This window comes from Neolamprologus brichardi, chromosome 2 (genome assembly GCF_056152115.1).
Source record: "Neolamprologus brichardi isolate AB-2024 chromosome 2, ASM5615211v1, whole genome shotgun sequence".
Taxonomy (NCBI): domain Eukaryota; kingdom Metazoa; phylum Chordata; class Actinopteri; order Cichliformes; family Cichlidae; genus Neolamprologus; species Neolamprologus brichardi.
The window spans coordinates 28489620-28502714 of NC_142105.1; the positions used below are offsets into that span (position 1 = coordinate 28489620).

Sequence of the window (13095 nt, forward strand, 5' to 3'; positions counted from 1 at the left end):
TTTATCTCCCTGTGTTAGCTACAAATGCTATTTGTGAAGGTACTAAGTTTTTAAGTCATGTTCGGATGTTTTGAAATGTGACCAGGCAGCTTTATCCATGCCGTTCGGAAGAATTGTGAACGCGGATATTTCAAGAACGCGCACGTCATGTGGCCGTAAATACGTCAGTGAAGCGCGCCGTCGTTCTTTCTTTCTCTCGTCCTGAAGATGGCGGCAGGGGTGAGTAAGATGGAGAGATGGCCAGCTATAGTGCTTACTTTTAAGTTTCCTGCTGCAATCCGCTAAAAATCAGATGCATCTGCCCTCTTACTGAGTAGCTTTTCACACAGACATTGCTTTCTGAGTGTTTTCTAGCTTTTATAGGGGATATTTGTAAACGATACCATTCAGTATTCCTCCTAACACAGGTTAGCTGTTGCTAACGATGCATTGTAAGTGGAAGACTACGCTCTCGTAGCTCAGGGTTGTGCCACGTTACCTTACCTATTCATCACTTTGAAAACCTCCTCCTCACATCATACGCTTTTTTTTTATTTACCTGAGGGTATCGCTACAGTTCAGTTAATTTAGTCTCAATTCTGCCGTATATTTAAATTTATTCTCCGAAGTTAAGCGACTCGGTGTTAAGGAACAGCTTATTTGTCAAGAGAGCGTTTTAAGCCACGTGAAAATAATTTATTTATTTTTAGATAACTGGTTAACAGAAATGCAGTCTTCCGTGCAAGTCAGCATGTATTTCAGTTTTGATGTATTTCAGCTCCATCATTCTCCATAGCCTAATCAGCCAGATTTTAATTGGTCCACCCTTTTAATTTGAATGGGATCCTTTTATTTGTGACCATAAAACAAATTAAATGCTGCCTCTTAACGGGTTGGATAGCTTGCTTACCAATTTTATCCAAGTTTACATGCCTTAAGTAGAATTGGAAAACCGACAGAAGCCTGTTCAGGACTCAGTATATACATTAGTAAAACACCAGGCTATTTCCTGAAAGTCATTCATAGGCCAATCAAATGGTTAGACATCCAGCTTGAAAAGGTGTGGTGCATATATATGCAGTTTGCTTTTAAAAACAGTTGTCTTCCGTCCTTTCAGACTCTGTACACGTACCCAGAGAACTGGCGGGCCTTTAAGGCCCAGATTGCAGCCCAGTACAGTGGTGCTCGCCTCAAAGTTGCCACGAGTGCCCCTGCCTTCACCTTCGGGCAGACGAACCGTACTCCTGCCTTCCTCAACAACTTCCCTCTGGGCAAGGTAAGTACAGCTGGCTTAATCAATTCAATGAATCAATTTCCTTAAATATGCATTTTTGCTTTGCTTTTAGAGCCTCTCTTTTTTTCCTTCCCACACGAATACGGTTGACTCGTTATTTGTCAAATGCAACTTATGAACTGGGATTTAACCAGTTTGACAACACACCCTTTTATGTTTCGTAGCCAACAGATCTGCACATGCACCGCTTTGTTCTCTGACTAAAAACACATTGAATGTGTTCAAATGAGTAGTTCTGTCATTTGTAGGTACCTGCCTACCAGGGAGATGACGGCTTCTGTCTGTTTGAGAGTAATGCCATTGCTCACTACTGTAAGTCTCACATTTAATAATAATTAAGTGGCTTGAATTCTACACTCTTGTTTTAGAAAATTCCTCAGGGGTGCAGTTAATTCGGTCTAGAATTTGTGATGGGATACAGCACTCAATCAGCAAAACATTTAAATTCACAGGACATTTCTTGACTCAAGGGTTTATCATCATATAGATGGGTCAGACCACATTACTAGTTATATCTATACAGTTTTACCTCTAGTGTATCATTTCATTGATGTGCACAATGTATGATAATTAAGAAAATCTTAAAATGCTGAAGTTGTACTATAATTTAAAAATCAGAACGACTGTGAAACCATAACAGCAACTTTCTTTTTTAAAATCTTGTGTGCGTAGTGAGCAATGATACCCTACGCGGTTCCACTCCTCAGGCGGCAGCCCAAGTGCTGCAGTGGGTGAGCTTCGCTGACTCAGAGATCATCCCTCCTGCCAGCGCATGGGTCTTCCCCACTCTGGGAATCATGCAGTTCAACAAGCAGGTATACAGCTCAGTGTTTCTTAGTTGAAACAATGGCTTCCTAGAGGACTGCACCCTGTTGTTGCACCTTGGTACTGGAAAATAAGATTTACAGTCATTTTTCTTTCTTTTTCTTCCACTGTCCAGGCCACCGAGCAGGCCAAGGAGGATGTGAAAAAGTTCCTTGCTGTGCTGAACCAACACCTGAACACCCGTACCTTCCTTGTGGGAGAGAGGGTCACCCTTGCAGACATCACCGTGGCCTGCTCCATGCTCTGGCTCTACAAACAGGTTTGTCACAGACGGCTGCACCTTGCGGTACCTTGGAGCCTAACGGCAACACTTCATCTCTGTAATGAAATTTGGGGAGGAAGTTGCACCAGAAACCTTTAACATCTTACTGTTCCCTGTAGGTCCTGGACCCTTCTTTCCGTCAGCCCTATCCCAATGTGACCCGCTGGTTTGTCACCTGTGTCAACCAGCCACAGTTCAAGGCTGTCCTGGGAGAGGTCAAGCTGTGTGAAAAGATGGCCCAGTTTGACGGTGAGTCACCAGCAGTTAGATCAGAAGGCATACATGTTAGACAGTATGAACTCGTAGCCTAAGTGTCTGAAATGTTTAAAAGCAAAACTCCACACCATTGTTGTTTAAATGATAGTTGGAAAAGCTGCATTCACTGCTAACATTTGAGTTATTTGCACAATTGGATTCTTCAAAAATAATAGTAATACTGTATCACTTTGACAACTGAATTTCGTGGGTAATTATCTCCCAATCACCTCGCTGGTGAGAGATCTCAGAGTAGAACCCAATTTAAGAATCTATTATTACACCCGATCGTGCTGCCAAGTTTAAGGTGCACAATGGAGTCGGGCCATACTTCACACTGACACCCCCCCTCCCCCAGCATTGTCTTCGAGGCTATTTGAAGTTAAGAAAAAAAAGTTTGCATATCTGATTAAATTCATGCCAATACTAACACAGCTAAAATCAGCCGTTGTTGGGCAAATGATTTGAGGGCAGGCTCCTTTCCAACGAATACAAAACCAAAGACAGAACATGACTTTCATTGTTTTGTTCCTCCAGCCAAGAAATTTGCTGAGATGCAGCCCAAGAAAGAGACTCCTTCCAAGAAAGAGAAGGGAGGAAAGGAGGCTGGCAAGCCCCAGGAGAAGAAAGAGAAGAAGAAAGAAGAGAAAAAGGAAGAGAAGAAGCCTGATCCCGAAGAGGAAATGGATGACTGTGATGCTGTTTTGGCTGCAGAGCCTAAAGCAAAGGACCCCTTTGCACACCTGCCAAAGAGGTAGAGAGATCTTTTTTCTTTTGTGTATACATTTCATCATTCAGAATTTGTTTCGCTTTAAGCTCACACTTTGTATGGTAATTAAAAATCTATAATGTGGAGTCAGTCTGCAAGTGTTGGGTGTGACCCTTTACCCCAGTAGTTTTCCCTAAATGCTTCTCTGCCTTTAAGAGTGTTAATCAGTTGGTGAAGGCCTATTTCTCTATTGTGCAGCTGTAGTAGTCTTTGGCATATTGATCATTTAAAACTCGTTATGTGGTTTCACATGTTGAGTTTTGACATTCCTATGCTCTCGACTGTGGAAAGATGGTCCCCTATCATTTGGCAAGACTGTGCCCATTTAATGGCACCAAGTCTTAATCTAACAGGGGAAAATAAAATCAAGACCACATTCATCCCAGTCATCTCTGAATTCAGTGAGTAAAAGGCTGGTTCATGCTGTGGCCACAAACAGAATGTAACTTTGAGATGCATAGTTGCCCTTCAGGGTTGACTGTATATCTGTGGGTCAGCTGGCTTAGGTCTGATTAATTTTCGGGGAGGTGACTGTGCAGACTTGTCTGCAGAGAATTTACATTACAATTTGCAAACTACGCGTATACCCCAGGCAGTGGACTTGGAGAAGTATAAAAGGAACGACTACTTGGTCACATCGTCTCCAGCTGTCCATGTCTGCAACAGAATATAATCAAGGCTTTATGGTATTTAAAGATTCTCTTTGAAGTAAAGATGGTGGAGTCATGTGGGTATTTATAAGCTCGGGTTATTGTCAGCGGCAAATCCTGGCTTTAAACGTCCTTTTATAGTCCTGTAGGACCCACAAAATTTATGGTTGTAGGCATTCAGTAACTGTTCCTACCTTCTTTTTTTTTTTCCAGTGATCTCAACCTAATTTCTGCACCTTGTTCTCTTCACCTTGCATGTACACGGATCACATAACTCCTGACATTTCCTTTTTTCATTTTAGCGCATTTGTTATGGATGAGTTCAAGAGAAAGTATTCCAACGAGGACACCTTGACCGTAGCCATTCCCCACTTCTGGGAGCACTTTGACCGTGAGGGCTACTCAATCTGGCACAGCCAGTACAAATATCCCGAGGAGCTCACACTTACCTTCAAGAGCTGCAACCTTATCACAGGTGAGACTCAGCAGCAGTCATTTTATAAAACACCTTTGGTCTCATGAGTATCTAAAGTTACTTTATTATTATGGTTGTTTATTGGTTGGAAAGCAAACGCAGAAAAGGCTTTATTTTCTTCCCTGGTCTTACATCTTTGTCTTTGCTGCTTCATGTGCTGGCATGAATTTCCTCCATCTGTTTAGGTTTGCTCCTATGGCCCGGGAACAAGTTGGGATCAGAGGCAGTTCTGTGCATATGGGAATTTTTCTGAAAGTCTGTAGACTTCTAAGACTGCTCTCATGTAGCCTTAAAGAGGGGATTAGAGGAGACAGTGCTGGGACTTGCTACACAGGACGGATCATTTTAAATGCATCTTAACTTGTGTTCTTGTTGACTGCAGTGGGTACTGCTGGTTTTCTCAGTCCTGGTGTAGATTTAGGTTTTAGTCTCATTTAAATCATTTGGACTGATTCTAATTCTGGGTTGGAATTTAATCCTGCAGTTTTTCAGGAAAGCTGATTACACCAGTTTTCAAAGAATGTGTAAATTGGGATAAATAAGGCTCGGCACTGCTAAAACCATGATTTTGTTTTTTAAAAATAAGTGTTAAGTACCTTTTGTCAAATGTTAAATTGGTCATCTTCAGGTCTTCAGTGACGTTCTTGTAAGGAGTTTGGACATGTTTGAATCAACTTCAGAAACGGGTCTGTACTACAATTAGGAGAAAAGCAATTATTCCCCCGTCATTGGGCAAGGCAGTGTCCTGTCATGACACACAGTCTTAATCAGACGGGGGAAGAGAAACTGCAAGCCATATTCATCCCAGTCATCTCTGTTTTAAGTGAGTTTAAGGCTGGTTCATGCTGTGGTCACATTAAACAGGATCAGAATTGCCCCACAGGCAATTTGTTTTTTTTGGGGTTTTTTTTGTTCTACATGTAGAAAGACAGACGTTCCTTTAGATATGGATCAAATAGAAGATGTCCTTGAAGTGTTGATAAAAATCAAAATGTCTCAAATCTCTGGTTGCACCTCACAGGTATGTTCCAGCGCCTGGACAAACTCAGAAAGAATGCCTTTGCCAGTGTCATCTTGTTCGGCACCAACAACGACAGCAGCATCTCTGGCATCTGGGTCTTCAGAGGCCAGGAACTGGCCTTCACTGTAAGTATTAGATTTTAAACGTGCTTTGATCAATGTTCTGATTTGATAATATCCCCAGTGTCAAGAATGTACTGTTTCTCACATTGATTTGGGCATTTCCTCATGTGTCGAGGTGAAATGCATGGATTGCAGCTCTGTTAGGATTAACGTTCCAGTCAGTGTTTTTAAAGTACCCCTGTTTTTGGGCAAGGCAGTGTCCCATTATGACACGCAGTCTTAATCTAACGGGGGAAGAGAAACTCAAGACCATATTCATCCCAGTCATCTCTGGTTAAGTGAGTAAAAGGCTGGTTCATGCTGTGGCCACAAACCGTATTGCAGTTTAAGACAATTGTCCTTGAATAAAGACGGATTTAGTTGTGCAGGTATTTGTTGGTTACTGACCTAAGCTGACTTTTGAACTCTGTGGATTGTCATGTCTATTTTAGGCAGGAAAACATTGCTTTTGTGCAGTGGACACGTGCACACACCAAACTTTACTTTTAAATTTCAAACTATAATTATTGATACTGCTGTATTTAGGCTGTTGTCACGGAAAACCACTCTGTTTTATACAGTTGTTGTGAAAATGAAAAAAAACATTTGAGGAATGTTGAGATCTGGCATTCATATAAAGTGTCCCGTAGCCTACATGGTCTGCATTTGAATGCATTCTGTTATGGTTCATCTATCGCCTTGATGGGTAGGATGGAATGTGTCATCTAAAATCGGATAGTGATGTTGATGATACATTTTTGGATTAAAAGCTGAGGGTAATTAACTTGAATTCAACCCCCCCTTCTTTTCCTTCTTGTGACTTTCCTTCCCAGCTCTCTCAAGATTGGCAGATTGACTACGAATCATATGACTGGCGCAAGCTGGATCCAAACAGTGAAGAGTGCAAAACCATGGTAAAGGAGTACTTTGCCTGGGAGGGAGACTTCAAGCATGTGGGTAAAGCCTTCAACCAGGGCAAGATCTTCAAGTGAGAGGACACTGATAGTCAACAAAAGCACTCTGCGCTTCTGCTCTCCAACACTTAAAACCAATGGACATTGAGCCACACATGCTTACTTACCTGCAGGAATGACAGTATTTGAAGACAAGAAAGAAGTTTCTCTGTGGCCTTCAAAGTGGTTTTCTGGTTGTTTGACGTGCGAAATAAAGAATTTCCCTCAATGCTATCTCTCTCTTTAATGTCCATTGTGTGTGAATTCAATCTGAATGTATTTCTGTTAAGTTTTGTTTTGAGAATAAGCAAACAGAAATATTTAGGGTTTTCTTAACTTCAAATCATGTGTACCAAAAACAGAAAATGACCTTGCAGTCTATGGTACAACAGTGCCTGCACATGCTAATAGGCAGTGGTTAGGTTTTGAAACATGCAATGAGAAATTCAACCAGAAGAGGGCAGTAAAACACTGCCTTTTGGCTTTATCCAATTACTTAACCTTGGGCTCAGTAGGAATCTTGTGACGCACTTCTGCAGCTGATTTTGTGACTCATCAGGTTTAATGTCTAGCTGTCTTGGAACATGTATAGGGCGTTTTTAAATTTCTAACTCTTGCAAACCATATGTGGGTTTACTATTCAAATGGTAAGCCAACTTAAAACTGTAGATTCTTCAAGTCCCTGTAGAGGGCAGGCAAAGACTTAACATTGAAGGCTATTGAATACAGCACATCTGGTAGAGAAAATGGCTGGGCTGAATCTGTGGTTTGAGAAGATGGGAATGTTGTCTGCCTTAAACTATGGGTTCTTGTTTTGAAGTAGTCTGTGCTTCCCTATGGAGATGACTGAAACAATTCTTTATAAGGAACTCCTCTTGGATACACGAGGGCAAGGGCCAATCACATAAAATCTGTACTTTGTTACCATGTTTACGCCATGAAAACGCTAAACTTGATAAGCATCAATAAAACGTGTTTCAGTTTTGGAGTCGACAGTAGTTGAAAAGGCACACTGACTCCAAAGTAAAACAATTCTTTAAGACTTAGAAGTTCAGAGCAGATTTTCACATTAAACTTGTAACTTGTTTAAAGCTCCAAATGCACATGTATATATGTAGTCTGGAAGTGGAACATGATTGTTTGGGTTTTTTTGTTTTTTTTGACAATGATAAGTTTGCGTGCAGGGCTGATATAAAAATGTAGAGAGAGCCACACCCCAGGCCAATGCTGAAATACCATGTTTCAGAACCTACTTCTGCAAGTTGGTATTGCTAGGGTAAAAAAAGAGGAAAAGAAAACGGGGATAACCATAATCCACAGTTTCCTGTGTGGTACATCAATTTACTTGTTCTTTTAACGTCTGCCTGAATGCCCAACTCAAAGCTAAACTCTCTTTTGTAATGGCAGATGCTTTGAATAAATTTTGTCTGTTGGCGTTGAACTGTGAGCACAAAGCTTTTGGCTTCATCGGACACACCCAACCATACGAAAGTTTGTTGAACACACTTGATCATTTGTTGTTGAAATTTCCCCACACCTGCTGCCTGGGGTTCCTTTGTTTGTCGCAGCATTGTCTGTTACAAGTGGTTGCAGGTGAAACGGGGCACCTGGACGAGCCCGTGTAATGAATCCAGATTATTCAGGCACATATTGATTTAACTCCCCTTTAATATCAAACATGTGACACATTTAGTACGCTTGACTGTGGTTTGATCACTGTGTTGCGCATTAAACTTAAAAACTTCTCGGGTGGATGCAGGGGCTTTCTTTCTGACACACTCATCCACACACTCCTGGGAGATGCACAGGAGAGGACTCTCATCTCCGAGTGAGTCAGATGTGTGATTTTTTCCTACTTGCTAAGCGTGATTCAAGATCATTTTGGCGCAACCATCTTCCACCATGGTGTGGACTCAGGGAAGCCATTTTAGTTTGTTCTGTAGTCTCATGGAAATCAGAAAATGGAAATGTTCCCACAACAGCGAGGCACCCAAGTCCTTGAACACATGACTCACTCATCCTGTGGATCACGGTGGAAGAGGGCTGTAACTTGAGCAAATAACTTTGACTTCACTCGCACCACAGCGGCAGTTACAAAAGTGCTGAAGGATAACCCTTTGATTGCTGAAGGAGTGGCGTTACAAAGCTGTTTTGTAAGTCAAATATGAAATGACTCTGAGCAGAACCCATGCAGCTTTAATCATTTTGAGGCAAGCTTCCTGCCAGATGGAGGCAGCATCAAGTCCACACAATATGCTGTGCCTGTTTTGTATTTAGAAGCCTCAGAGTTAAAAAACTAAACTGAAGCAAGCCACGAGAACAATGAGCTGTCTTATGCCAAAGAGCAACATTTTCTCTTCCAGTCCTGCCAACCTTCCTCCCCCTGGTCTTTATTTCTCACTTGGCCACACACTCACTACTTTTTCCTTCCTCTACTGATCCTAGTTTTCTGGACATTTTTTGCTCTCTCTTCTGTGTGCTCGCATGAGGAGGGGTGGGGATTCTTGAAAGCAGTTGGATCAGCGAGGAGCCCTGTAAGGGAGGAACACAGAGAGCTGATGTATTGTTTCACCACACAAGGTCCCTGTGTGGCTGTCAGCTCGCAGTAGGAGCTCTGGGCATGGTATGCATGTGCTGAGCATCTGGTGTTGCGAGACACACATCTGGAAAAGGGTGAGGTAGTCAGTGGAGGGCTTGGAACAGCAAGGTGAAGCAATCTGACAGAGTTTTCATGAAAGGAAAGCTACCACTGACGTTCCTGTTGTGTGGGTTAAGCATGTCTATGGATTATGAGTGTGTAGATTTTGTGTCTTTAAGTCATCCTTAAAGGCCTTACATGTGTCTATTTTACACATATTTATAGCTCTGCTTATTGTCACAAGCCAGCTGGCCAAAACAAGAGCACATCACTCTTGTCACAGTTGGAGGGACATCTCTGGGCGGATAGAAACAACACTCAGCCACCACATAATCCCACCCTTAGACTTTTATGGGGTTTCCCTACACTCTAGTATGTTGCTGGGTTTTAAATTCCTCTAACACACTCACACGCACACACACTAAATTTGAGCAATACAAATGAGGTCAGGAAGATGGATCCTTAGTCAGCACCCAGCGCGACTTCAAGTCAAATGTCTTCTATTTTTGAGGCAGGGCCAAGAAGGAAAATATGAAGTTTAAAGACTGCAACACTTTACAGATAGTTACACATGCATATATACATGCGGTATATCATATTATATCCTCTTAGATAAGAAACGTGACCTTGAGATCTTCTGTTTGGTGATAGGGTCTTTTTATGGCTTTAGTGCAGTCAAAGTGTGCGAGCTGCACATTTCTCTGCAGCTCTATAGCTCTAAAACGCAGCCCTAGAATGGAATGAGGGAGGTCAAAGGTGAGAATGTTCAGGGGAAATAGCTAAAGGAGGCAGGGAAAGAAAAGATTAGATCTTTTGCAGTAGTCACCAAGCACTCCGGACAACATAACACGAAACATCCGCTGCAAGTACCAGCTTTAAGTTGAAGCAGTTATTGTCATCCGTGAAGAGATTATTAATAAGTTGTTTGTTGGTGAGTTTGTGTTGCCCTGCAACAGAGTTTGTCGGTGTGAAAGTAGAGAAGAAAGTGCGTGACACAAGTCAAGAGAGAGGTATGGAGAGAAAACAGACAGCCCCTGCACTTTTGGACATGAAACCCCAGAGTTGCTTCTGGCTCATGTTACCAGAATCTGGAGGTGGGGCGTGTTGTCAAACTAAGCCAAACTACAATAATGCACTGCCATGACTACTAAGGCAGAAATATTGCATGTTGGAAAAACATTCAAAATAAATAAAAATGTGTTCTCTTTAATAAACCTTTATAGTTGGTTCACTACCCTATAAGGGTGGAGGACGGTGCATTAGGAAATATTACTTTCAAATGTTAGTCATAATAGCTCCACAGTTGTGGTTTGGGTGTGTACTCAATGTTCAGTGTTTAAAATAGCCCTAGGCTATCTTCACACGAAAAAACAAATGTGCGTTGCTAGAAATGCAGAACTAAAAACAGGTATCACTGTTGTCTCACTTCAGTTCAAAATGTTCTGTTAAGAAAGAAGCCGTTTAGACTTGTATTAGCAGAGGGGTACCCCCCACTTCACTCATCGGTTCTTCATGTACTGACTTGCTGGCCGTTTACATTATACTCATGTGAGTGAGCGCATCAACATTTTTAGCTATGACTGGAATGTGCAGCTTGGGATCATATCTGCCTGCACAACGGATGGAAGTGGAGTGAGAGATCAATAGCTGAAAACAGTTGATAGTGAATAGCTGTCAGACTCTGTGAAGAAAATGATCACAGTAATCTAATCAGATTCACAAAGACGTGCGTCAGTAATGTGTCAGATCACTTGCTTAATTTTCTGGGGGCTATGAGTTACAACACACTTGACCAACATAAATTTACCGGAGGTTTCCAGGAACTTATTAAGCCTGCTGTAGGGTGGTGACAACAAGACCAAACGTGCGGAAGGCGTTCCAAGCATCGGGCCGTTTAGATGACTCTTTTGTGCAGACAAAAAGGGTTGTTCAGGCTGAAATGGAAAGACAAGACGGGAGGGGGATAATAATCTTCTTTAAAAACTGTTATAAACTTTGTATAAAAAAGTGGGGCAGAGTTCCTTACTACATAACAAACTGCTTTTTGGGCATGTGATATTTATCCATACACACACACAGGGCATTGCTATGGAAACATCCCTGCAAGTACCTGCCCCCTTGCTTATTATGTTGCTATAGTAGCCATCCCAGAATAGTCTTTTTTTTTTCTTTTTTTTTGACTCACTCCCTCGTGTTTGTGACTCATAGCTTGCAGTGGAAACCACAACTCGATCTGTCTCTTATTCCCCCTTTTTTCTGACATTCTCTTCTCTACCAAAGGAACAGCTTGTCATTCTGAGTCATCAGCATGTGCTCGTGTGTGCCCTGTAAGTCAGCGTGTGCATGCGAGAGAGCAAGAACTGAGGGGAATTCCAAACAGATTACCAATAGACGAGTTACTATGGTGATAGCAAATAACAGGCAGCGTGACCTGTGTGTCGCAAGATAGTTTATCTTGAGTACTGCACATTCATGAGGTGCCAGTGATTTCTTTGTAGTTTTAATCTCCTCATAGATACACTCTGCTCTCAATGATTATTTGAGGTCCACTTTGTTTTGAGAAGCTGCAGCTTGTAGTCTACTTACCCACAGCGCTCTGGGGCTAGCGTAGCACAGAATTGCATACGTGGTAATACATTGCATCTGACGTAACAAATGGTGCATGTGGTAATTCAGTTATGGGGAAACTTCTTAATGATGGGGTGATCCGTTTTCATTCCATAGGTTCGCTAATTTGCCAACAAGATGAAATTCAATTATCTGTGCTAATTAAATTGGTTAAATAGGTTTTTAAACAGGACTTTACCCAGTACTCAACTTGCAAAGCAATTTGAAAGGTGACATTCTACTTTTATTACAAGGATTTAAACTTCCCTGGCTTGAACAGTCTCAACACAGTTGAAGACAGTAGAGTGATTTTAATCTTGTTGAATTGCAGATATGTTTGTAAATAATATAAGCATTAGAATAAGCCATGTACACCGTCCTTACAGAAGTAACAGCAGGCATCATCCCAGTATTCAAATATTCCCTTACAAGTACATGGTTTGTATGTAAAAGTTCTTACCATGACAATGACAGTGTGAAGGCTAACTGCAGAGCATTATTATGAAGGTAAAACCCCCTTTAGCTTTATGACAGTTTAACATGAGCTCCCACTCACTGCTTACATTTTTGTTTCCTCATAGTACTGCTTTCATAGTATCATTTTCAACAGTAGCAGGCATCTGTTTCCTCAGCAATAGCCCTGTAAATGCATTCCATATTACCTGCTGTAGCCAGTCTGCAGCTCCACTACCATGGAACATTTAACAGCTAAGGACAAAACTTAAAAGATGAAAATTTGTGCTGTATATCCAAAGTTCAAATACAACCCCAATTCTTAAAATGTTGGGATGCTGTGTGAAATGTAAATAAAAACAGAATGCAATGACTGTCAAATCTCATAAGCAAATTTTTTTTTTCACAATAATTCAAAGAAAGCTGAGACCATTACCGTTACCAAAAGTATTAGCTCATTTATGACCCCCATTTCAGTTGGGTTGGGGTTAACAAAAGACTGCAAAAGTAAGTGGCACTGCTGGAGGAATTTTTTGCGTCTAGGTCAGTGAGATGACCTTAGAGAGGCAGAATTTTTCCCAAATAAAGATGGGCAGAGGGTCAGCAATATGCAAAAAACTGTCCACTAAGTCTGGAACAATTTCAGAATAATGTTTATCAAAAATCATAAAGTGTTTAAAAAACTAATTTATGACAGTACAATAAGATCAGTAGAAAATGTTGTGCACAAGGCAAGGCAGAAAATCAGTACTGGATGCCTGTGATCCTCGTGCTCTTAAGCAGCAGGTGCCCTTAAGCAGCAGGCATGATTCT

At 41.5% G+C, this 13095-nt stretch overlaps 1 protein-coding gene across 1 annotated transcript; it reads left to right on the plus strand.

The window, feature by feature from the left end:
* The first annotated feature begins 139 nt into the window (after positions 1 to 139).
* Positions 140 to 6813, plus strand: eef1g (eukaryotic translation elongation factor 1 gamma). Its single transcript, XM_006781349.3, has 10 exons — positions 140 to 219; positions 1097 to 1255; positions 1522 to 1585; positions 1946 to 2088; positions 2214 to 2357; positions 2480 to 2609; positions 3153 to 3369; positions 4337 to 4509; positions 5531 to 5655; positions 6465 to 6813. Exons 1-10 carry the CDS (start codon positions 208 to 210, stop codon positions 6621 to 6623), a joined length of 1326 nt encoding a protein of 441 aa, XP_006781412.2. The 5' UTR covers positions 140 to 207; the 3' UTR covers positions 6624 to 6813.
* The last annotated feature ends 6282 nt before the right edge of the window (positions 6814 to 13095 follow it).